The 23,046-nt window shown below is 41.4% G+C and overlaps 1 protein-coding gene and 1 pseudogene across 1 annotated transcript; one reads left to right on the forward strand and one right to left on the reverse strand.

Annotated features, from left to right (window-relative positions):
• On the forward strand, positions 1 to 13,974 carry LOC139384556 (polycystin-1-like protein 2; annotated as a pseudogene).
• Positions 11,794 to 21,213, reverse strand: LOC139384524 (26S proteasome non-ATPase regulatory subunit 7). The gene is made up of 7 exons (XM_071129354.1): positions 21,035 to 21,213; positions 20,449 to 20,540; positions 20,245 to 20,337; positions 20,046 to 20,143; positions 19,814 to 19,894; positions 19,454 to 19,545; positions 11,794 to 14,990 (listed from the first exon to the last, which is right to left on the reverse strand). The coding sequence occupies exons 1-7, from the start codon at positions 21,106 to 21,108 to the stop codon at positions 14,558 to 14,560; spliced, it is 963 nt and encodes a 320-aa protein (XP_070985455.1). The 5' UTR covers positions 21,109 to 21,213; the 3' UTR covers positions 11,794 to 14,557.
• Between the last annotated feature and the right edge of the window lie 1,833 nt (positions 21,214 to 23,046).

Genomic DNA, 23,046 nt, shown 5'->3' on the forward strand with positions numbered 1-23,046 from the left:
ATGACTCTCCTCTTAAGCCTGTCTTGTGCTGAGGATGAGATAGCACCTCTATCCTGCCCAGAGTACCAAGAGGGCATTGAAGGCTCCTGTTATGAGTTTCTGAGTCTACCACGTTCAAGTTCCTTCCTTAGTGCACAGCGCTGGTGTGAGCAGGGTGGTGGACACCTGGCCTTCATTTTAAATGACGGAACCCAGCAGTTCCTACAGATGCACCTGCAGCCGGAGCAGGACTGGTGGCTGGCTCTGGCACCCGCCTCCCCAAACCTAAAACTGGACTTTGCTGCTGCTGAGGGTAAGAGGACAACTTAAGAAAACACTAATTGCCATCAATATATTGTATAATAATAGATATGATTATGGAAATCAAAGGTTGAGAGCAGACTGTCTTGTGCAAGGATGTATTTGCAAGAAGTTATTTTATTACGTGTTAGAGTGTATGATTTAAATTCTTATGAAATTGCCATGATATGAGGGGATTCTATGTCAAAGGATCCATTAGCACTAACAAGAGAAGTTCATAGGATCATGTCAAATCTGGCATCAAATGAAAGCTACATTTTTTTAAATGAAGGAATATATACATTTTTCAACCATTTTCTATCCTAAATTTTAGGAATAACAAGCAAAGTCTTTGACTGTTAATCAAACAGATGGAAAAGGGGTCTTAGAAAACATCTAGCACAAAAACTCTCACAAGTTCAACGACGTCTATGATTGGTTCAGATTTGATCCTATCCAAACCAATAAAATGTTGTCTTGTTTTGGGAGGAGCTCGTTAAAATAATAGCCAGTGTGTAGAATAATACCCAAATATGCAAAGGTGGATATAACATATACCTGTGTGTACCTATTAAAGGTGACATCACCAGGAAGAGAATGACATTTATATCCATAATTATATATTTCTGTGTAGTACAGATCAGGGACCCATGATGATGTTATCATGTGTGTAAATCCACTTCATTACTGTAATTCAATAATCAAAAAGAGGTTTAAGGTTTCATGTCATAGCTAACACCAGATTGTTTCTGCAGACATCTTTTGAATCTTAATTCAGAGCAAATATTTAACTGAGTTTTTGGAAAACGTGGTCACATAAAAAGCTGAGGGTGAATTTACTGAACTTCTGTCACCAAATATAAAGTACTTAGACCCATTCAATTTTTCTAAATTGTATTACATTGCAGACTTATTCTAAATTAATTAAATAAAAATAAATAAAATGCTTTCGCTTTGTCATTATGGGGTATTGTGTGTAGATTGATGAAGATAAAAAACAATTTAATCCATTTTAGAATAAGGCTGTAACGTAACAAAAGGTGGATAAAGTGAAAGGGTCTGAATACTTTCCGAATGTACTGTACATTACCATGGAATTGACCATGACGACTTTGTGTAAGACTAGGCCTAAATATTTAATTGATATTTGAAAGAGGTAATAGTGTTTTGGGGTTGTTGTTTTTTTCATAGAATAATCCTACTCCTTCACTGAGCTGTTCTGTTTTTTCACGATTATTTTAATCAGAAATCAGCTCAATTCCCAGTCTCCAAAACTAACATGATCCGCCCAACTGCCTACCACTTCTCCTGAGACAAAGATGGTACTCTTGGTCTTGTTTTATCAGTGGACCTTCTTTGATCTGCCAGTAAAACTGGAAGTAGACACAGGATGGGTTTGGTGGCTACCTCTCAAGTCAGCTGGCCTGTCTGTCTATCGCTGGGAGATTTATAATGTATTTATCTCACACGCTAGGAGACAGTCACAATTGTATATCTCCTTTAAGCAGCACCTGGCTGATGAGGAACACGTCTCATTCAATAGGGTCTTCAATAGGGTATGCTGTCCAGTCCCTTGATTTTGACAGGGCTTTTTTATTCCCACACAAAGGACCAGTTTTATCCCCTACTCACAGCCGGCTCCTGTGACTTTGTTTTCTGATGTCATATCCCTTCTTCTGCTTTTTAAGTGTTTTATTATGTGTATTCGAGTGTTAACAGAATGATGTATCTGAATGTACAGCTGGGATATCATTTTGTAGGAATATATGTCACAAATAGAATAGAATAAAATAGAATACTTATATATACTCTATATAGAATATGATACTTTATTTCCTCTACTTTGAAGAGCAGGTGTTCCTAATGTTTTGTACCCTCAGTGTATATAGAATATAATACTTTATTTCCTCTCCTTTGAAGAGCAGGTGTTCCTAATGTTTTGTACCCTCAGTGTATATATAATATAATACTTTCATTGGTGTTTGTGCTGTAAATCCTCAGGTCCTCTCTCCTGGCTTGATGGCTCTGATGTCAGCTACTCTAACTGGGTGAACGACCCTGATCCAGGGGCTGGCTGTGGTCACATACTGAGGAGCTCAGGGTTTCAGTGGGAGGCAACAAGCAACTGTAGCCAGGAGCTGCACTTCATCTGCCAATTTGGTTTGTATTTGTTGCGTGTGTGTGTGCACGCATGCGTGCATGCATCTGTGTGTGCATGTATGCAGAATAACAAGGTAGCGAGAAATATACTGTATGCTCTTGCTATTCCCTTTCACTCTGTAATTGTTAAACCTTATGTTCTCATTTGTCTCAGAATCTGGGCACTCCATTGCTTGTGCTGACCACAATGCCACACTACAGTGTGGTTCTGGTCAGGTGATAGAGATTGATGACAGCTTCTAAGGTCGTAAGACCGTTCACTACTGCCGGACGAGTCCCACTTCTTCAGCCACCTCCACACAGGAGGAGTGTACCTGGATAGATGTTGTAGATTCAGTGACAGGTATGGTGTGAAGTCTAATGTTTTTAAAACTGTTGAAATATTGTGCAAGGTGTATTTTGTCCATCACTCAGTATATTGATATATGTTTTGGTTTGACTATTGTTTCAAGAATAGTCTTGTTCTTACATTGGATGAGTAAGAACATTAAAGGTCCAATGCAGCCATTTTTATCTCAATATCCAATCATTTCTGGGTAACAACTAAGTACCTTACTGTGATCGTTTTCAATTAAAATGGTCAAAAAGTAACAAAAATAGCTTGTTAGCATAGAGCCATTTCTAAAGCAAGAATTTTGCAAGGACTGTCTGGGAGTTGTCTGGGAAACTGAAAACTAGCTGTTATTGGCAGAGAGGTTTGGATTGAACTATATTTCTTATTGGTCTATTAACTAATTTATCGCCTGGTGATGTCGCCAGACAGGCCAACACTCCAACCCACCAAAACAGACTGAAATTTCACGCAGTCTTTTCAAACAGCTCTTACACTAAAAGGGCATTATCATACTTTTCACAATTTCACAGTATTATTCCAGCCTAATAGAGTAGAAATATATATATATAAAACACAGGAAATCCCGTTTTTGACTGCACTGGGCTTTTAAGCACAGTGCTTTTAATGGGTCAAAGTAATTGCCTGCTGTGCAGTATTTGATAATTGCACTTTTAGGACACGCTGCTTAAAGTAAAAAGCAGAAATGTAAATATTGTAAACCAAACACAGATTCCATAAAGGGCCCATCAATTCAACAGAGGCAGCAATTCAACTTAATTCCACTTAAGCAAGAAGCTATCACGAAACATATTTAAACATTGAGCTCGTAGAACATGCAATAATTTGCAAAGCAGAGAGCAGAACTGTAAATATTGTAAGACACACACCACTTCAACAACGGCACCAGATGCACTGAGGCAGCGCTAAAACTTCATTGTACAAAGCACCACAAAAGATGTCTTCGTGTCTTCACAAAAACCATAATAGAGGTTCAGATGCTGGTACAATGTCAAGACTGAAAGCAAAGTCACAAAATATGCACGTTTTAAATGGTTGTAATACCGAAAATTAAATCTAAAAGTACTGCACTAAATTCGGACCTTAGGTTTAAGCCATTGCTTAAGCTAGTGCTTCATGTATGAATGGCAAATAGACTAAGCATTATGATAATCTGAAGCACGCTTCCAGAAAATTGGAACGGAAATGGCACCACACCAAACTGGAAGTCTTCCGACTAGCTTGGAAAGACAGTACCGTGCAGTATCGAAGAGCCCTCACTGCTACGTGATCATCCTATTTCCAACTTAATTGAGGAAAATAAGAATAATCCAAATGTTCTTTTTGATACTATTGAAACATTAACTAAAAAAACAGCATTCCCCAAGAGAGGATGGCTTTCACTTCAGCAGTGATAAATTCATGAACTTCTTGAGGGAAAGATCATGATCATTAGAAAGCAAATTACGGACTCCTCTTTAAATCTGCGTTTTCCTGCACAACTCTGCCAGAACCTAGGATCAAGGGAGACACTCAAGTGTTTTAGTACTATATCTCTTGACACAATGAAAATAATCATGGCCTCTAAAACTTCAAGCTGCATACTGGACCCTATTCCAACTAAACTACTGAAAGAGCTGCTTCCTGTGCTTGGCCCTCCTATTTTGAACATAATAAACGTCTCTCTATCCACCGGCTGTGTACCAAACTCACTAAAAATCTAAATCAAATAAAATGTTATTTGTCACATACATATGGTTAGCAGATGTTAATGAGAGTGGAGCGAAATGCTTGTGCTTCTAGTTCCGACAATGCAGTAATAACCAACGAGTAATCTAACCTAACAATTTCACAACAACTACCTTATACACACAAGTGTAAAGGAATGAAGAAAATGTACATGAAAATATATGAATGAGTGATGGTACAGAACGGCATAGGCAAGATGCAGTAGATGGTATCGAGTACAGTATATACATTCAGTATGAGATGAGTAATGTAGGGTATGTAAACATATAAAAGTGACATTGTTTAAAGTGGCTAGTGATACATTTTTCATCAACTTTTACATTATTAAAATGGCTGGAGTTGAGTCAGTATGTTGGCAGCAGCCACTCAATGTTAGTGGTGGCTGTTTAACAGTCTGATGGCCTTGAGATAGAAGCTGTTTTTCAGTCTCTCGGTCCCTGCTTTGATGCACCTGTACTGACCTTGCCTTCTGGATGATAGCAGGGTGAACAGGCAGTCGGGTGGTTGTTGTCCTTGATGATCGTTATGGTCTTCCTGTGACATCGGGTGGTGTAGGTGTCCTGGAGGGCAGGTAGTTTGCCCCAGGTGATGCGTTGTGCAGACCTCACTACCCTCTGGAGAGCCTTACGGTTGTGGGCGGAGCAGTTGCCGTACCAGGCGGTGATACAGCCCGACAGGATGCTCTCGATTGTGCATCTGTAAAAGTTTGTGAGTGCTTTTGGTGACAAGCCAAATTTCTTCAGCCTCCTGAGGTTGAAGAGGCGCTGCTGCGCCTTCTTCACCACGCTGTCTGTGTGGGTGGACCAATTCAGTTTGTACTTGATGTGTACGCCGAGGAACTTAAAACTTACTGCCCTCTCCACTACTGTCCCGTCAATGTGGATACTGTGGCACTGTATTGTCCTCAAAGCGAGCAAAGAAGTTGTTTAGTCTGTCTGGGAGCAAGACATCCTGGTCCGCGACGGGGCTGGTTTTCTTTTTGTAATCCGTGATTGACTATAGACCCTGTCACATACCTCTTGTGTCTGAGCCGTTGAGTTGCGACTCTACTTTGTCTCTATACTGACGCTTAGCTTGTTTGATTGCCTTGCGGAGGGAATAGCTACACTGTTTGTTTTCGGTCATGTTTCCGGTCACCTTTCCCTGATTAAAAGCAGTGGTTCGAGCTTTCAGTTTTATGCAAATGCTGCCATCAATCCACGGTTTCTGGTTTCGGAATGTTCTAATAGTTGCTGTGGGTACGACATTGCCGATGCACTTGCTAATAAACTCGCTCACCGAATCAGCGTATTCATCAATGTTGTTATTTCACTCAATGCGGAACATATCCCAGTCCACGTGATCGGAGCAATCTTGAAGCGTGGAATCAGACTGGTCGGACCAGCGTTGAACAGACCTGAGCGCGGGAGCTTCCTGTTTAAGTTTCTGTCTATAGGCTGGAAGCAACAAAATGGAGTCGTGGTTAGTTTTTCCGAAAGGAGGGCGGGGGAGGGCTTTGTATGCGAGGTTCTAATATGCGTCTCGGAATTTAGAATAACAATGATCCAGGGTTTTACCAGCCCTGGTTGCACAATCAATATGCTGATAGAATTTAGGGAGTCTTGTTTTCAGATTAGCCTTGTTAAAATCCCCAGCTACAATGAATGTAGCCTGTCTCAGACCTGCTGTTTTCAAAAATATTTTCAGAGCACTTGGATAAGTGTATTATAATGATAATGTGGATGATGATCTTATTGATGATTTTGATGACAATTACGATGGAAACTCTCCTCTTCTATTTCTTCCCCTCTCATATCTCTATTTAATGTACATTATTTCCAGGAGACTGCCATGGGCTGCAGGCGTGCCAGGCCACAGCAAATGTGGCCTCCTTTGGTGAACCATGCACAGGGATTGGAAGCTACCTGTCTGTGGAATACAACTGCAGAGATGGTCAGAACATTCTACCCCTGTCACTGTCTCTCCTTCCCTCCCTTCTACATCCATTTAAATATCCAAATGTGTTTTCAGCTAGTGAAGGCCTCGATTTACGTTTTTTCTAATGTTGTATTTCAACACATTATGAGTGGTGGCTAGCACACACAGTCACAATCTAACCTAGCCATGTCTGTGGTCCACTGGTCTCCACTTATTAATGAGCAAGTTGGCTTCTGTTTTTTGACAATGTCTCCATAACATTGAAGTGGCTTCTCCATCCATTCCAGGGCAACCTGACCTGCACTCTAAGTGCTGGAGATGGGCACAACATCGATCCTTATAGTCCAGAAGAGTAAGTAACTGAGTAATGTAAATCGCCCAACATCAATGGCAAAAAGTCCCTAAATCACTAACAATTAATGGAGTTTCCACTCTCACAGGTTGGAGAGCAGTATGGTTCATAAATACACCTATCCGGGTGTCTTCATGGGTCGGGTGGAGTGTACCACCAGTGAGTGGCATGTGACAGCTAAGAAAGCCATCACCATTCAGGAGCCCATCGGGGAGTTTGGCATCATTAAGTGCTATAACATGAACCAATCAACAGATGGTGCAAACTGCAAGGCCCTGTAACGGAAGCCCCCTTCAAATCCAGGTAGAAGTAGAAGCTGGTAAGTAAAACCAACATGAGCTGAAATAAAATGAAACAACTTTGCTATCTACAGGTACGAATGTGACCTACAAACTCCACAGTGGTGAGATGTTGGTGGCCAATTCATCAGCAGTCAGAGGAATCGTCACCCACAACATCACAGTGGGACCAGAGGTGGAGAAACAGCTGGGCTCTGGCTGCCACCAGCTGACCCTGCATGCCTCTAACGGGGTCTCGGTCTTGGGCGTGTCCACTGAGCTGCAGGTGTGTCTGCTGGAGCCTGTGGAGGGCCTGCTGGGATCAGTGATGGCTGAGGAGGGGGAGTGTCCAGACTCAGACCTCTATGTTAGTGTCTCCCTGGACCGGGGAGCCCCGGTGCAGCTTCTCTTCCAGGTGTCTGGAGCCAACGACAGCATCTCTGAGACCAGAGACATGCAAAACAGAAGCATGCAGGTTTATAATATCTCAACCACTATCCAAGGTACCTACCCAAATACAATCAGAAACAATGACAGAAGATAGGAAAATATTAAACATTTCCTTGTTTATTTATATCAGCTGTTTTGTTACAGGAGCTTTGCAAGTGAAAGTCAGGGCCTGGAATGTCTTATTTAATGCATTGAATCTGTCCTGCCTTTCTGCTCCATAGAGCTCACATTTATAATGTCGTATCTGGAGCACTCATTTGAATGTTGTCCACCAAGGTGTGGCCATCCAACTCCAGTTCCTCAGTGGAGAATCTGCAGTCTGTGGTTGAGAACACTGTCGCTCAGCTACAGCAGCAGGGGTTGCTCACTGGGGAGACCCTGGGACAGATGTTCAAGTCTGTGTCCGGCATTCTGAATAAGGGCAGTGAGGATCAGAAAGGTGTCAGGGAGGAGGTGAGAACGGGGTAATATGCTAAGGTCATAGGGAGCATGGGCCGGGACCAGTAAAAACAATTGTCCCACTGGGTGCAGGGCCAAGTCTCGCTTAAGGCCCCCAAAAGACTAGGGCCGGCTCTCGCTACTGGTGTAATGCATTTAGTTAAGAGCCATAAGTAGTTTAACTGCATAAATGGATTGAATGCAAAAATCAGTTGACTGCATGTGTGGCTATGGATGAGGGTACGCAGACCCGCGAGCCACTGCAGCTCCTCATGATGAGTTCACATTTTTTGTGCCCCCCACCCCATCAAAGTTGCCTATCCCTGGTCTAGGGACTCTGTGTATTGGTGAAAATAAGACATTACACTAAACTAAAAGTTAAGATAAATTAGTATGAAGTTCAAGACAAAAGGAAGTGTGTCTTTAGATGGATGTTTGTGAGGTATTCTGATTGATGTTGCAGCTGCGATAACAGATGCTGAGCACCATGACTGCAGTGCTGAAGAATGTCCCCAACAACATTCCTCAGGAAGCGTTACAGCCAGAGCAGTGGCAGGGATCAAGCGGGGAGAAGAGGTCAATTCCGCTGCTCAGGTACACTTGGATATGGAAGCAAGGAAACATAATCTTTCCCAAACATGTATTACTGAAAGAGAGCGGAGATTTAGTTCCCAATGGTCGATGTTGGGCTGTGGATCTTTTCCAGATAGAAGCTAGCCCCCTGGTGGCAGACCTCCGCTCTTCCCTCCTCTCCATGAATGTCAGTGAGCATGGTGGAGAAGAGGAGATGGTGCAGGCAGCTACACCAATTGTAGAGGGAGCCAGCAATATCCTGGGATTCTCTTCAAATGCAAGCACACAGGTGATATACAGTATATAGCTTCACTGAGTTCCCTGATGACAGTAATGAACTATGGTTACTTTTCAGGACTACTGCATTTTGTTTGTCTTTCACGGAGAAAGGTCTCAAAGATTCTCATTAACAGCATGGACAATATGCAGTGTACTGTTAAATGGATAAAACATTGGTCAGGAGCCTGCCATTATCAAGAGCCCTGAGATGAGTGTGTAAGAGACAGAGCATTGGAGTGGAAACATTACAATATAAAAAGGCCTGTCACATAAATGTCATTTGAGATATGTAATTTGTATTTAAAATGCAATATCTCAAAACCAAAATGCTACTGTTAAGTTGCCTCAATATTGAGTTACAGTATATTATGCACTCTCTGCTCTTAGGATGTCTCCAAATAGCATTCAGATGCAGTCTATAAACATCCCAGATAGCTCCTCTGCAAGCTTTTCCTTCCCTCCCCTGGGTGCTGATGTCCTTTCTCCAGAGGAACCAGTGGATGTGAGAGAAAGTGTGAATGTCTGTGAGTGAATGTGTGGAGGTTAGTGAGGGATTTATCACGCAAGTGAATACGGCAGTGAAAGTGTCTTTTTCTTTTCTGTCAAGCATTGGGGGGGTTTCATTTGGTTAATTATTCATATAGTAATTGTCTATCAGTCTTTTGTAGACGTTTTAACCCTCACTCTCTTGTCTCATCATTTCTTTATTTGTACAGATGCTGAGTTTTGAGAAGAACCCTTATTCTTGGAGTGAGGGGTGTAACATCAGTGGTGCCATGGGGTCTGTGTCTCTCACCAGACAGGATGGATCAGCACTCCCTGTGGAGAACCTGTCTGGGGAGACTGAGGTCAGAAAGCTGCAAATGTATACCAATTTTAGTGGAGCTTTTCTCTTGAGAGCCCTTGATGTCAAAGAATTACAGTATATCTTCTAAGATAATGTCCAAGACTTATACGTTAAAGACTATATGATCAAGTAGACAGAATTATGATTACAATTGTATATATTACAACATCTTCTATGATTCTCAGATCCTCTTGCCGAGACTTGAAGGTGGGCAGGTGAACAGCACAATCCTTGACCTGGGAAACTACAGCACACTGATGATTGACGTCCCTTCACCAGACATAACACTGGTGCTAAAGATGGAGCCCTCAGAGGACATACCATTTGTATAAAGACTACCCAAAGGACAAGCAATATATGGCCAAGACGCAGATTCCTCACCAAGGCAATTCACAAGGTGATCAACCTCCTGAACTGACTTTTTGTAAATGGCAGAGACATAGAACTATTGTGAAGCATAATGAACAAACACTGAGTGTTTAGAAAGATACATGTGCTTGTGTTGTGTTTATTTTGGGTACAGAGAGATACACCTGGGTCCTGGGTCCCAATTATTTGACAGGAAAAGTTGGGGTGCACTATCTTGTTGTGAGGCCCATTGTGGAAGCAGGGGTTAAATCCGTCAATGCCACTGTGACTGTCACCTCCATTGCTGCTCAGTGCAAGTATTGGAATGAAACCTTATCCACCTGGAGTGAAGATGGCTGCAGGGTGAGTTAAACAAGTACTACACAACACCTTATAATATAAATATTGGCACATCACTGAAACCAGGCACTGTCAAAATCAAATGCATAAACTGACTGGTCTCTTTAGATTGGTACTTTAACCAAGCCATTTGTCACTCAGTGCTTATGTAACCATTTGACCTTCTTCTGGAGCTCTTTCTTCATCATGCCCAACCTTGTGGATGTGTCCCGTACCACTGTGCTCTTTGCCACCTTCTCAGACAACCCTGTGGTGGTGTGCTTTGTTGGTGCCATCTTCATTGCTTATCTCTTGGTGGTTGTGTGGGCACGCAGGAAGGACATCCAGGACATAGCCAAGATCTGCCTTGAACAATCGCTGCCGCCATTTTCTAGACACTTTTTGTCCAGACTATACAGACACCTTGAGAACATGCTACTCTGGTGATCCAATCAGCAGATTTACAGTGCTTAGATTTACCAGTTTGAGAATGTATCATCCTGTTGGTTTGCTGTTGATGCTGAGTTTTACCTTCAAGTGTTACTTCTTGTAGGTGAAGGTAACATTATTGGAAGATAATGACCCCATGGCTGAATACTGTTACATACTGAATATCAGCACTGGGCATCGGCGTGGTGCTTCCACCTCCTCTCAGGTCAGTACCAACAGTTCCCACTGCTGCAGGACATCATATTCTGTTCTCTGATAAAACCACACTCAGTCACCCTGACCCTGTGTTGATGCTGCAGGTTACTGTGACTCTGCTGGGCATGCAAGGAGAGAGTGAGCCACACCACCTCACTGACCCTGACAAGCCTGTGTTTGAGAGGGGTGCACTGGATATGTTCCTGTTGACCACACCCTTCTCTCTGGGGGAGCTGCAGAGCATCAGGCTGTGGCACGACAACTCAGGGGGGCACCCTGCCTGGTAGGAGAGTGGACGGTGAGGATGTCTCACAGTAGTAGAGGGACAGATGGATTTGACGTTAATTAAAGCTGACGTTTGAAATTGTGGATGTAGTTGACAATAACGGTTTTCATGCAGGTATATAAACAAAGGGACAGTGCAAGATCTAGAAAGTGGACAGAAGTGGCACTTCCTGTGTAACTCATGGCTGGCCATAGATATGGGCAAGTGCATCCTTGATAAAGTCTTCCCTGTTGCCTCTGACATGGATTTGAAGAAATTCAGGTGAGGTAAAGCATGGATGCACCTTGGTATGCCAATATATATATATCCCAGGACCAGTGTCCATCATGTAACTAAATCTTCTTACACAATATATTCTGCAGTAATCTGTTCTTCATGAAAAAGGCAAAGGATTTCCGTGATGGCCACATCTGGTCTTCTGTGATCAGCTTACTTCCTGACTCAGCACATTCGGCAGAGCTTCAGCCAAGGGATCTCAGACAGCATGAGCCACAGAGATGTGTTCACCGGTGCAAATACTTCTCTAAAAAATTATGTTTATTTCATAGAGAACATTCATTTATGAAAAGTTAAAGAGAAATTGTATAGGTGAAAGCGTGCTATCGTTTTATCTTTTGGTTATTTTTTGCATGCTGTGTTATAGGTTTCATCACAGATGGGAACTCCAAACTGGTTGGTAATGCCCATCTCTGCCAGGTGAGGGTGCAGAAGACGGGCATTAGGAGCGTTGACCAGGTCTCTCTTGGAAAAGAGATGTTATCTCAATGAGACAAACCTGTATAAATAAAGGTCAAATTAAAAATGTAATAAAAAAGAACTCCTGCCAAATGGCTGTACCTGACTGCCATGCTCCATACTCATGGGAGGTGGAGGACATGGGCTCCTATGGGCCAGGCTGGAACCGCTCTGCGAGTGAAAACACCTCCAAGACCCTCCGCAGCCCCTGGCAGTACCAAACCCAGGCCCGACTCAGAGCTCAACCCATCTGGGGCAGTGTGGTTCTCTACAGGGGAGGGGGGTTTGTGGTTGACCTGGGCCCTGACTCACAGAATGCTAGCAGGTAAATAAACATTTACAGTGCTGAATGTTTAAGCCGTCTTTGTGGTAGAGAAAGATGTTATTTTATTCATCCATGTATTCTGTCCCTGCAGTACCCTTCAGTATCTGTTTGACAACACCTGGCTTGATATGTTCACCCGAGCAGTCTTTGTAGAGTTCACAGTGTACAATGCCAATGTCAACCTCTTCTGCATTGTCACACTCATGCTGGAGACCACAGCTGTAGGTGAGACAGTTTTTTATATCACTCCATGATACAGCACAAAGTAAGTATTTAAAGGCATCCAAAACTCAGATTGTCAGCACCTGTCTTATTCTCTCAGGAGTGTTCCAGTTTCGCAGTGAGCTGCAGTGTCCGACTATACCAGTCCACCGGTGGACTCCACATCTTTGTCATGGCCTCTGAGGTCATCTATTTCCTCTTTATCTTCTACTACATGTATGTTCAAGTAAACCTTTCTTTACACAGCTTTCTTATGCTGTTCTTTATTAGAATATAAAGGCAGTGATACAATGCTTCCGGTTCTCCTCTCCTCACATGGCAAGCTGATGAAGCAGCAGAAGTGGGCTTACTTCAAGACAAAGTGGAACCTGCTGGAGCTCGCCATCATCCTCCTGAGTTGGAGCACACTGTCTGTCTTCATTAAGAGGAGCCTGCTAGGGAACCGGGACATGGAGTACTACCACAACCATAAAGACCAGTTCACACTGGGTTGGGGTATCATGGGTTTCTGTTATTATTTTGCTAGTCTTCTATCCCTATTGTTGGTCAGTTGCTCCTGTGGGATGTTCAACTTCTCCGCTCTCTATCCAGGTTTGCCAGTTTCCATGAGACAGCCACAGCAGATGCAGTGCTGGGGTATCTGATTGCATTCCTGGTGCTACTGTAAGGGTCTTTCTGAAACACCTAACCTAGAAGTCCAACTTCATCCTCATTCTCTTCTTATGTGATGTTATGCTTGTGTATGATGGGTGTCCCCTCGACTTGCAGTGTGAGTGTAAACTGTGATCATTCTCTGTCTGCAGTCTAATCTGATGTATGGCTGGAAGCTGTACTCATATAGGACTCTCCTGGATTCTGCTCTGACCATGGTCAGCTTGCAACTGGGCATCTTCAACTATGACGAGGTTAGTAAAGTAGGACAGCTCTACTAGACCCCCGATTATTGCTGTAGTCATGATGGTAGCTTAGTGATTAAATTTGGTAACATCTCCTTCCAATCCAGGTTCTTGATTACAACCCGGTGCTTGGTACGTTCGTCGTCGGTTCCTTCATTATAGTCATGAGCTTTGTGGTTCTGAACCTGTTCATCTCAGTCATCCTGGTGGCGTTCACTCAAGAGCTAATACATCACAAGGTACTGTGCATCAATCTTACACGATGTCAAATTAACATCAATATATCAGAATCAACAGGGACCAATATCTCAGTACATTTTGACTGAGGCGGTCACTTGGCTATCCATTCTGAGCTGTCTGTTCACTGTTCCACAGCCCTCAGATGAGGAGATAGTGGATTGGAGGCTGATGAAGCTCTGCAGCTTGCTTGGAATCAAAGTTAAGAAGGAAGACAGCGACAGCCCCAAGGAGAATGACATGACTGCCTCAGCAACTAACAGAGGATTCTCCACTATATCCTCATAGATGATTACTTCTAAGTACTGGTGTACCACTCTGTATGTATTCACAGGGAGCTGTCATTTTCAGTTCTGTTATTTCATAGGAGCAGTGACGCATTTGTTGACTTGTTGCCTCTAGCTGTTTAGTTATCTAATATATCATGCATAAATGAGTCTATTTGTGCCATTTTGTGATCTAATGCAAAGCTTTAAAAAGATGGAGGAAATAACTGCTCCTTCTGTTACCTCACTTTTCTGTCACAAATACACATATGTATGGTTATTATGGTAACATGTGAGGAGACAACAATGAGGAGGAGAGCAGGATACAAGATAATTACAATGTTGTATTAGTAACATGTTTGTTGTGAAATGAATAAAAATAGTTTTGAACCATAGCAAACTAGTATTTTGTCAACATTAACCAAATGGGCTGCATAAGAATGAAAAATGATTAGACTTATGTGGAGTAGACAAACAAATGACCAATTCCCTTCACTCTTTTAATCCATTCTGAAAATGAGAGGGTCTTAACAACAAGATAGTATCTGACAGGTGGGAAGAACAAAAACAAAGTCAGTCTGTAGTCAGAAATTACCATTACTTCCTCATTTCTTCTCCTTCTTCTTATCTTTCTTAGTGTCTCCCTTCTCTTTTTCCTTGTCCTCTTTCTTCTCTTTCTTGCTGTCATCTTTTTCCTGGCCTTCCTTCTTCTCTGCATCTCGGTTGGCGACCTTGTTGTTGATGAGGTTGTGAAGAGCAACCACGGAGCGGATGAGTGAAGCCAGGTAAACCACCAGCATCTGGTCATTGGTCTTGAGGTAAAATGCCTTGATGAACTCTTGAAGGTTGACGTCAGGCAGCAGGTTGAAGACGTCCTGCAGCTGGTAGATGATCTGGTGGTTGATGGGCAGCTTACTTGCGGCAACTTTGTCCAAATAACCTTTGATATCCACTAACTTGCAGTTGAGGCCCTTTAGGCCATGCACTTGGTTGGTGATGCGTTGAGACAGGGTGCCAACTGTTGTGTCCTTGATGTCTCTGGATAGAGACACAAAACATTTCATTTTAGTGACTTGCATGTTTTAAGTCAACCGGTTTCCCTTTTTGGTGGAAAAACTGACCTTAAATGTTTATGGTAAGAATCAGACTTGGATTAAAATACTAGTTTTTCAATTACTTTCATATACATTTAAAGTACAGTTCCAGTCAAGAGTTTGGACACACCTACTCATTCAAAGGGTTTTTCTTTCTTTTTTAATATTTTCTACATTGTAGAATAATAGTGAAGATATCAAAACTATGAAATAACACATTTGGAATCATGTAGTAACCAAAAACATGTTAATCAAATCAAAATAGATTTGATTCTTCAAAGTAGCCACACTTTGCCCTGATGACAACTTTGCACACTTTTGGCATTCTCTCAACCAGCTTCCCCTGGAATGCTTTTCCAACAGTCTTGAGGGAGTTCCCACATACAGTGCCTTGCGAAAGTATTCGGCCCCCTTGAACTTTGCGACCTTTTGCCACATTTCAGGCTTCAAACATAAAGATATAAAACTGCATTTTTTTGTGAAGAATCAACAACAAGTGGGACACAATCATGAAGTGGAACGACATTTATTGGATATTTCAAACTTTTTTAACAAATCAAAAACTGAAAAATTGGGCGTGCAAAATTATTCAGCCCCCTTAAGTTAATACTTTGTAGCGCCACCTTTTGCTGCGATTACAGCTGTAAGTCGCTTGGGGTGTCTCTCTATCAGTTTTGCACATCGAGAGACTGACATTTTTTCCTATTCCTCCTTGCAAAACAGCTCGAGCTCAGTGAGGTTGGATGGAGAGCATTTGTGAACAGCAGTTTTCAGTTCTTTCCACAGATTCTCGATTGGATTCAGGTCTGGACTTTGACTTGGCCATTCTAACACCTGGATATGTTTATTTTTGAACCATTCCATTGTAGATTTTGCTTTATGTTTTGGATCATTGTCTTGGAAGACAAATCTCCGTCCCAGTCTCAGGACTTTTGCAGACTCCATCAGGTTTTCTTCCAGAATGGTCCTGTATTTGGCTCCATCCATCTTCCCATCAATTTTAACCATCTTCCCTGTCCCTGCTGAAGAAAAGCAGGCCCAAACCATGATGCTGCCACCACCATGTTTGACAGTGGGGATGGTGTGTTCAGCTGTGTTGCTTTTACGCCAAACATAACGTTTTGCATTGTTGCCAAAAGTTCAATTTTGGTTTCATCTGACCAGAGCACCTTCTTCCACATGTTTGGTGTGTCTCCCAGGTGGCTTGTGGCAAACTTTAAACAACACTTTTTATGGATATCTTTAAGAAATGGCTTTCTTCTTGCCACTCTTCCATAAAGGCCAGATTTGTGCAATATACGACTGATTGTTGTCCTATGGACAGAGTCTCCCACCTCAGCTGTAGATCTCTGCAGTTCATCCAGAGTGATCATGGGCCTCTTGGCTGCATCTCTGATCAGTCTTCTCCTTGTATGAGCTGAAAGTTTAGAGGGACGGCCAGGTCTTGGTAGATTTGCAGTGGTCGGATACTCCTTCCATTTCAATATTATCGCTTGCACAGTGCTCCTTGGGATGTTTAAAGCTTGGGAAATCTTTTTGTATCCAAATCCGGCTTTAAACTTCTTCACAACAGTATCTCGGACCTGCCTGGTGCGTTCCTTGTTCTTCATGATGCTCTCTGCGCTTTTAACGGACCTCTGAGACTATCACAGTGCAGGTGCATTTATACGGAGACTTGATTACACACAGGTGGATTGTATTTATCATCATTAGTCATTTAGGTCAACATTGGATCATTCAGAGATCCTCACTGAACTTCTGGAGAGAGTTTGCTGCACTGAAAGTAAAGGGGCTGAATAATTTTGCACGCCCAATTTTTCAGTTTTTGATTTGTTAAAAAAGTTTGAAATATCCAATAAATGTCGTTCCACTTCATGATTGTGTCCCACTTGTTGTTGATTCTTCACAAAAAAATACAGTTTTATATCTTTATGTTTGAAGCCTGAAATGTGGCAAAAGGTCGCAAAGTTCAAGGGGGCCGAATACTTTCGCAAGGCACTGTATGCTGAGCACTTGTTGGCTGCTTTTCCTTCACTCTGCGGTCCAACTCATGCCAAACCATCTCAATTGGGTTGAGGTCTGGTGATTGTGGAGGCCAGGTCATCTGATGCAGCACTCCATCACTCTCCTTGGTCAAATACCCCTTACACAGCCTGGAGGTGTGTTTTGGGTCATTGTCACGTTGAAAAACAAATGATAGTCCCACTAAGCGCAAACCAGATGGGATGGCGTATCGTTGCAGAATGCTGTGGTAGCCATGCTGGTTAAGTGTGCCTTGAATTCTAAATAAATCACAGACCATGTAACCAGCAAAGCACACCCACACCATTAAACCTCCTCCTCCATATTTCACGGTGGGAACCACACATGCGGAGATCCTCCGTTCACCTACTCTGCGTCTCACAAAGACACGCCGGCTGGAACCAAAAATCGTACATTTGGACTCATCAGACCAAAGGACAGGATTCCACCGGTCTAATGTCCATTGCTTGTGTTTCTTGGCCCAAGCAAGTCTCTTCATCTTTTTGTTGTCCTTTAGTAGTGGTTTCTTTGCAGCAATTCAACCATGAAGGCCTGATTCATGCAGTCTCCTCTGAACAGCTGATGTTGAGATGTGTCTGATACTTTAACTCTGTGAAGCATTTATTTGAGCTGCAATCTGAGGTACAGTTAATTCTAATTAATTTATCCTCTGCAGCAGAGGTAACTCTGGGTCTTCCTTTCCTGTGGCGGTCCTCATGAGAGTCAGTTTCATCATAGCACTTGATTGTTTTTGCGACTGCACTTGAAGAAACTTTCAAAGTTCTTGAAATTTTCCACATTGACTGACCTTCATGTCTTATAGACTGTCATTTCTCTTTGCTTATTTGAGCTGTTTCTTGACATAATATGGACTTGGTCTTTTACAAATGGGGCTATCTTATGTATACCACCCCTACATTGTCACAACACAACTCATTGGCTCAAATGCATTAAGGATAGACATTCCACAAATTAACTTTTAACAAGGCACACCTGTCAATTGAAATGCATTCCAGGTGACTACCTCATGAATCTGGTTTAGAGAATGCCAAGAGTGTGCAAAGCTGTCAAAGGCAAAGGGTAGCTACTTTGAAGAATCTCAAATTGAAAATATATTTTGATATGATTAACACTTTTTTTTGCTTACTACATGATTCCATGTGTTATTTCATAGTTCTGATGTCTTCACTACTTTCTACAATGTAAAAAAAAAAAAAAACCTTGAATGAGTAGGTGTGTCCAAACTTTTGACTGGTACTGTACGTATCCAGAAACATTTTATTTGAAAAGAATATTGAATGTTTTAGTGTACACTGAAGAAAAATATAACCGCAACATGTAAACATTTTATACTCCCATGTTTCATAAGCTGATGTCAACATTGTGAACAGAGTCCCCAATGGTGGTGGTTGGGCTACGAACAACGAACACAATTGCAATTTATCGATGGCAATTTGAACGCACAGAGATACTGTGTCGAGATCCTTAGGCCCATTGTCTTGCCATTCATCCACCACCTCATGTTTCAGCATGATAATGCACGGCCCCATGTCTCAAGGATCTGTACACAATTCCTGGAAGAGGAAAATGTCCCAGTTCTTCCATGACCTGCATACTCACCAGACATGTCAATCCAGAGCATCCCAATCTTGCTAAATGGGTGACATGTATAACAACGTGTTCCAGTTCCCGTCAATATCCAGCAACTTCGCTGGAGGAATGGGAAGACATTCTACAGGCCACAATCAACAGCCTGATAAACTCTATGCGAAGGAGATGTGTCATGCTGCATGAGGCAAATGGTGTTCACACCAGATAATGACTGGTTCTGATCCATACCCCTACTTTAAAAAGGTATCTGTGACCAACAGATGCAGATCTGTATTCCCAGTCAGGTGAAATCCATAGATTAGGGCCTAATGAATTTATTTCAATTGACTGATTTAATTATATGAACTGTAACTCAGTAAAATCTTTGAAAGTGTTGCATGTTGTGATTATATTTTTGTTCAGTATATTTAGAAATACACTTGGAAAGCATTTGAAAATACACTGACTCAAATACACACCCATGCACTTAACCCAGGTATTTGAAAATAGTATTTGAAATAAGTATTTGAAAATGGTTTCAAATACAATTATTATTATTTATTTTTTTACAAATAACCATTCAAATACTCAAATGAAAGTACTTGTTTTGGGCTGTGTATTTGAAAATACTCAAAACAGGAAAAAAAAATTCAGTACCAGATACTTAAATATACGTGTATTTGAACCCAGATCTGGTCTGAAAAAATGATGAGCAATAATACAAGAATGAGTCATTTACATATTGAACTTCAAGACAAATGACAAGTACAAACACATGCATGGGTCATGTCTTACCGGAGTAAATGCTCCACTCCCACTTCCTCTGCTTCTTCAGCACCAATCTCACTGGTGACATGTTCAAAAGTCTTGGACGTTGGAGTGCCATCCTAAAAACAAAAGGAATGTTACAACCATTGGACCTTCTTCTCAAGTGAATGTCAGTTTTCCTCAACATTAAAGCTCAAAAGGCATCCTTTGCTCCACGACATAAACTTTGATTTGTACAGTGACATTCTTTCTAATCCTACAATTTTTTGATTTCACTAAGTGGTAGATGTAAAACTGACATGCAGCATAAAACTTTGTTGCAGAGGTAATAGAGAATTGTAGTTCCACTTTTACATTCATTCAATAATTCCCGTGTTAAAAACATACATCATGCACTTCCTCCACAGATATGTAGGCCTCCGTTGGTAGACCCAGGTCTTTCGGTTTCACGTCAATGATGACTAAAACCTATAAACAACCAAAAAAATCAAATTAAAATCTTTGTACCATAGTATGTTTACTCATATCACTGACATCAGTAGTAATATGTAATTGCTAAGTAAAAAATTACATCAACATTTTGTATTAAATTCAACTAAAATGTTGTACTTATACTTACAGAATTAGTACAATATTGCTTCACGAGTTCATTGATGGCAATGTCATTCTTGTGTAGTTTGGGGCCCGTGTGATACCAACCAACTATTCTTTCCCTTGCTGAAACAATGGGAATATATGTTCAATCACTAAATCACATTGTAGAGTAGAATTTAGTGTTATTAAAATGCACACTAAGTTACAAAGAACTTGAGACTTACCATTGACTTTCTTGAACATGTTGTACATGTTCTCCAAATAGTCATGGTCCAGGAACCACACAGAATCATCCTTGTCATCCTCGTCAAATGGCACTGGAAGAAGGGGGGAGGGGGGGAGAGAGAATCAGCCAGATCAACAAGAAACCAGAGTGTAATCAAAGAATGGATCGTGGTTGTAGAAATAGGTAACGTTAGGAAACTCACCTGCAAAGCTGTTGGACACATCAATAACCTTCTTATGCCATGAGCCGAGAAGTACACCCACAACCCTCTTCTGACTTCCAATTTTACCGATTCTGATCAAATACAGAACAAGAGTAGGCTGTTAGCTACAGACAGAGTTTCTGAACTGCCTTTGTTGCACACTTGTGACAGTGACATCCCTGACTAGAGAGCGCGGATGGAGCTAACGCGTTACAAGCTGGTTAACGTTAGCTAGTTACAATAGCTAGTACAGTGCATAAACGATGCACTATTCGTTGAGGAAACCTGCCATTTGTGTAATATGAGAACTTGTGTATCTAACGTTAGCTAGCTACTAGCTATACTGGATAGCAGTAACGTAGGTGAATCAGAGCCTTCCGAGGTGAATCAGCTAGTTAGCTGCACAGTAGCTAGTTAGCTAACGTTAGCTTGATTGCTCTAAGTTAATTTGCTGCCGCTAGCTAGTCGTTTACGTTAGTTACCTAGCTAGCTAGCTAGCTAAACTTCACTGTTATTTGGGAAACAACAGTGAGTCCACATTTTTGAACAATCATCAACAACTGTCTAGCTCATTCGAATAATTTACCTGTTAAAATGATCCACCACACTCAGGAGCACCAAGGGATGGACAATCACTTTCTCAACAGCCAAATCCGGCATGTTTATGTGTGAATTAAATTAAATAGAAAATATTTTCGCGATAGAGAACCACAACCACCGTCAGTGCTCCACAATCCCACAATCCTTCGCGTAGGGTCATGTGACCAAAGAGCCAACGGTATGGATTTATCAAAACTGCGCAAAAAAATGCTCCGTTTGGATTCTAACGTGCATTTTGCATAGATTTGAATACCCTTTAAAAAAATTGTTGGGCGAAATATCTTAAATGAATTTGTCAGGCTATTTTTCACTCGAACGAGTCCAGAATATACTTTGTGTAGAATCATTGCGAAGTTGCAGTTCAAGCTTTTTAGTATGGGTTCCTACATGGGTTGGGCTGTCCCTGGTTTTAACACTAGAGGGCTGTAAAACGCAGAAATAACTCTTACACACTGTCCCATCCTGTCATAGTTTTATTCTAGCATGTAAGTGCTTTTGAATTTAGACATTTGACCTATTTTCAATGTTACTCGTGATGACCAGACAGACATGGATCTTGGTGGACAAATCAATCAATAAATTGTATCCTAATGTATTTTCCATCGTTATAGATGTAGCTCTTAGAGTTGGGGCTTCACTTTATAGTGAACTCTCTTCTCGCGTTTCTTCAGAGTTAATAATAATCAGCCCTTGGTAATTTCATTACCCTCATGCTCATCCAAGGTTAGTAGTATTTGCCACATGTTGTGTGCATGACATGCCTCACCCTGTGTGTGCTATCTAACTGCACATAATATTTAGAATTTTGGTTGTTTTCTACAAAGATTGATGAGACTTCTTGGATGGAGGAGTTAGGGTAGTGCCTTATAAACGAATAATGAGCAGTTTATAAACTACTTATAACCCTCTGTATAAATCCTTAGGTTGTTAGGTTGCTACAAGCTGGGCAGGGAGATATTTTATCGCTGGCCTACTGTCTATTTTACTTGAAATGTAGCCCACCTGTCAAACATTTTTTTTTTTAAATGAACTGAACAGAAAGTATTTGGAAGGGTGAGAGAGGCCTGATTATCAGCAAAATCATAGGGCCAATAAAAGCATTAAATCCCAAGGACACGGTCATAAACACTAAGGCCACAGGTCGTTTGAAGTTTGTTTTCTTTTTATAGAAAGAGTAATGAACTTGTGAATGTGAAAAAACTGACGAAACATTTGCTGTTGATTAACTCAATGCACTGAGAAAGTAATGATCAATCACAGATGTAGACCATGGCATGTGAATGGCTATTTTAGGATGCATGTGGTGAGTGCAGTGGTGAGATTAGGTCTATGATTAGGTCTCTGCATTGTTTGGAATGGGCTCCTAAGTAAGCATTTAACTGTAAGGTCTACACCTGTTGTACTCTGCACATGTGACCAATACAATTTGATTTGATGTTGGGATTTGTTCTGGCAGAAGTCAGAGTGTGCCATCCTCCAATCTTTACTTTAATGTCTATCTTCAAACCTGGAAACTTTCTAAAGGGTACATATGACATGAATAACGAAAAAGTCTCACATAACTCACAAGATCTACAGTACAGTGCAGTACACCCATTGTTACAGTCATGCCCCAATCAACAAACAGGTTTCTGCAATTACCTTGCTGCTGCGTTAACTTTGCTCTTGGCCATTGTTAGGATTTATAAGCATATCGTTGTTCATTCCACTCAAGAAGCTCATTGTGTTTTATAAGTGATTTTTATGTTATTTTAAAAGTCTGTATATTTATTTAAACTGATAGTTATCATACTTAAACAGGTGGCATAAGTGAAAAACATGTAACTGTTAAAATCCATAGAAACCTTCAAACGTTTATCAAATAGTATCTCACACTGAATCAAAATCCTCTTATTTCTGCTGATAGTTTGGCCTTATGAGATGCATATCATAGAACCATGATCCTTTCATTATACTCTAATATCCAAGAACTGGTTCTGTGGAAAAAGGTTGAGGACT

This window comes from Oncorhynchus clarkii, chromosome 26 (genome assembly GCF_045791955.1).
Source record: "Oncorhynchus clarkii lewisi isolate Uvic-CL-2024 chromosome 26, UVic_Ocla_1.0, whole genome shotgun sequence".
Taxonomy (NCBI): domain Eukaryota; kingdom Metazoa; phylum Chordata; class Actinopteri; order Salmoniformes; family Salmonidae; genus Oncorhynchus; species Oncorhynchus clarkii.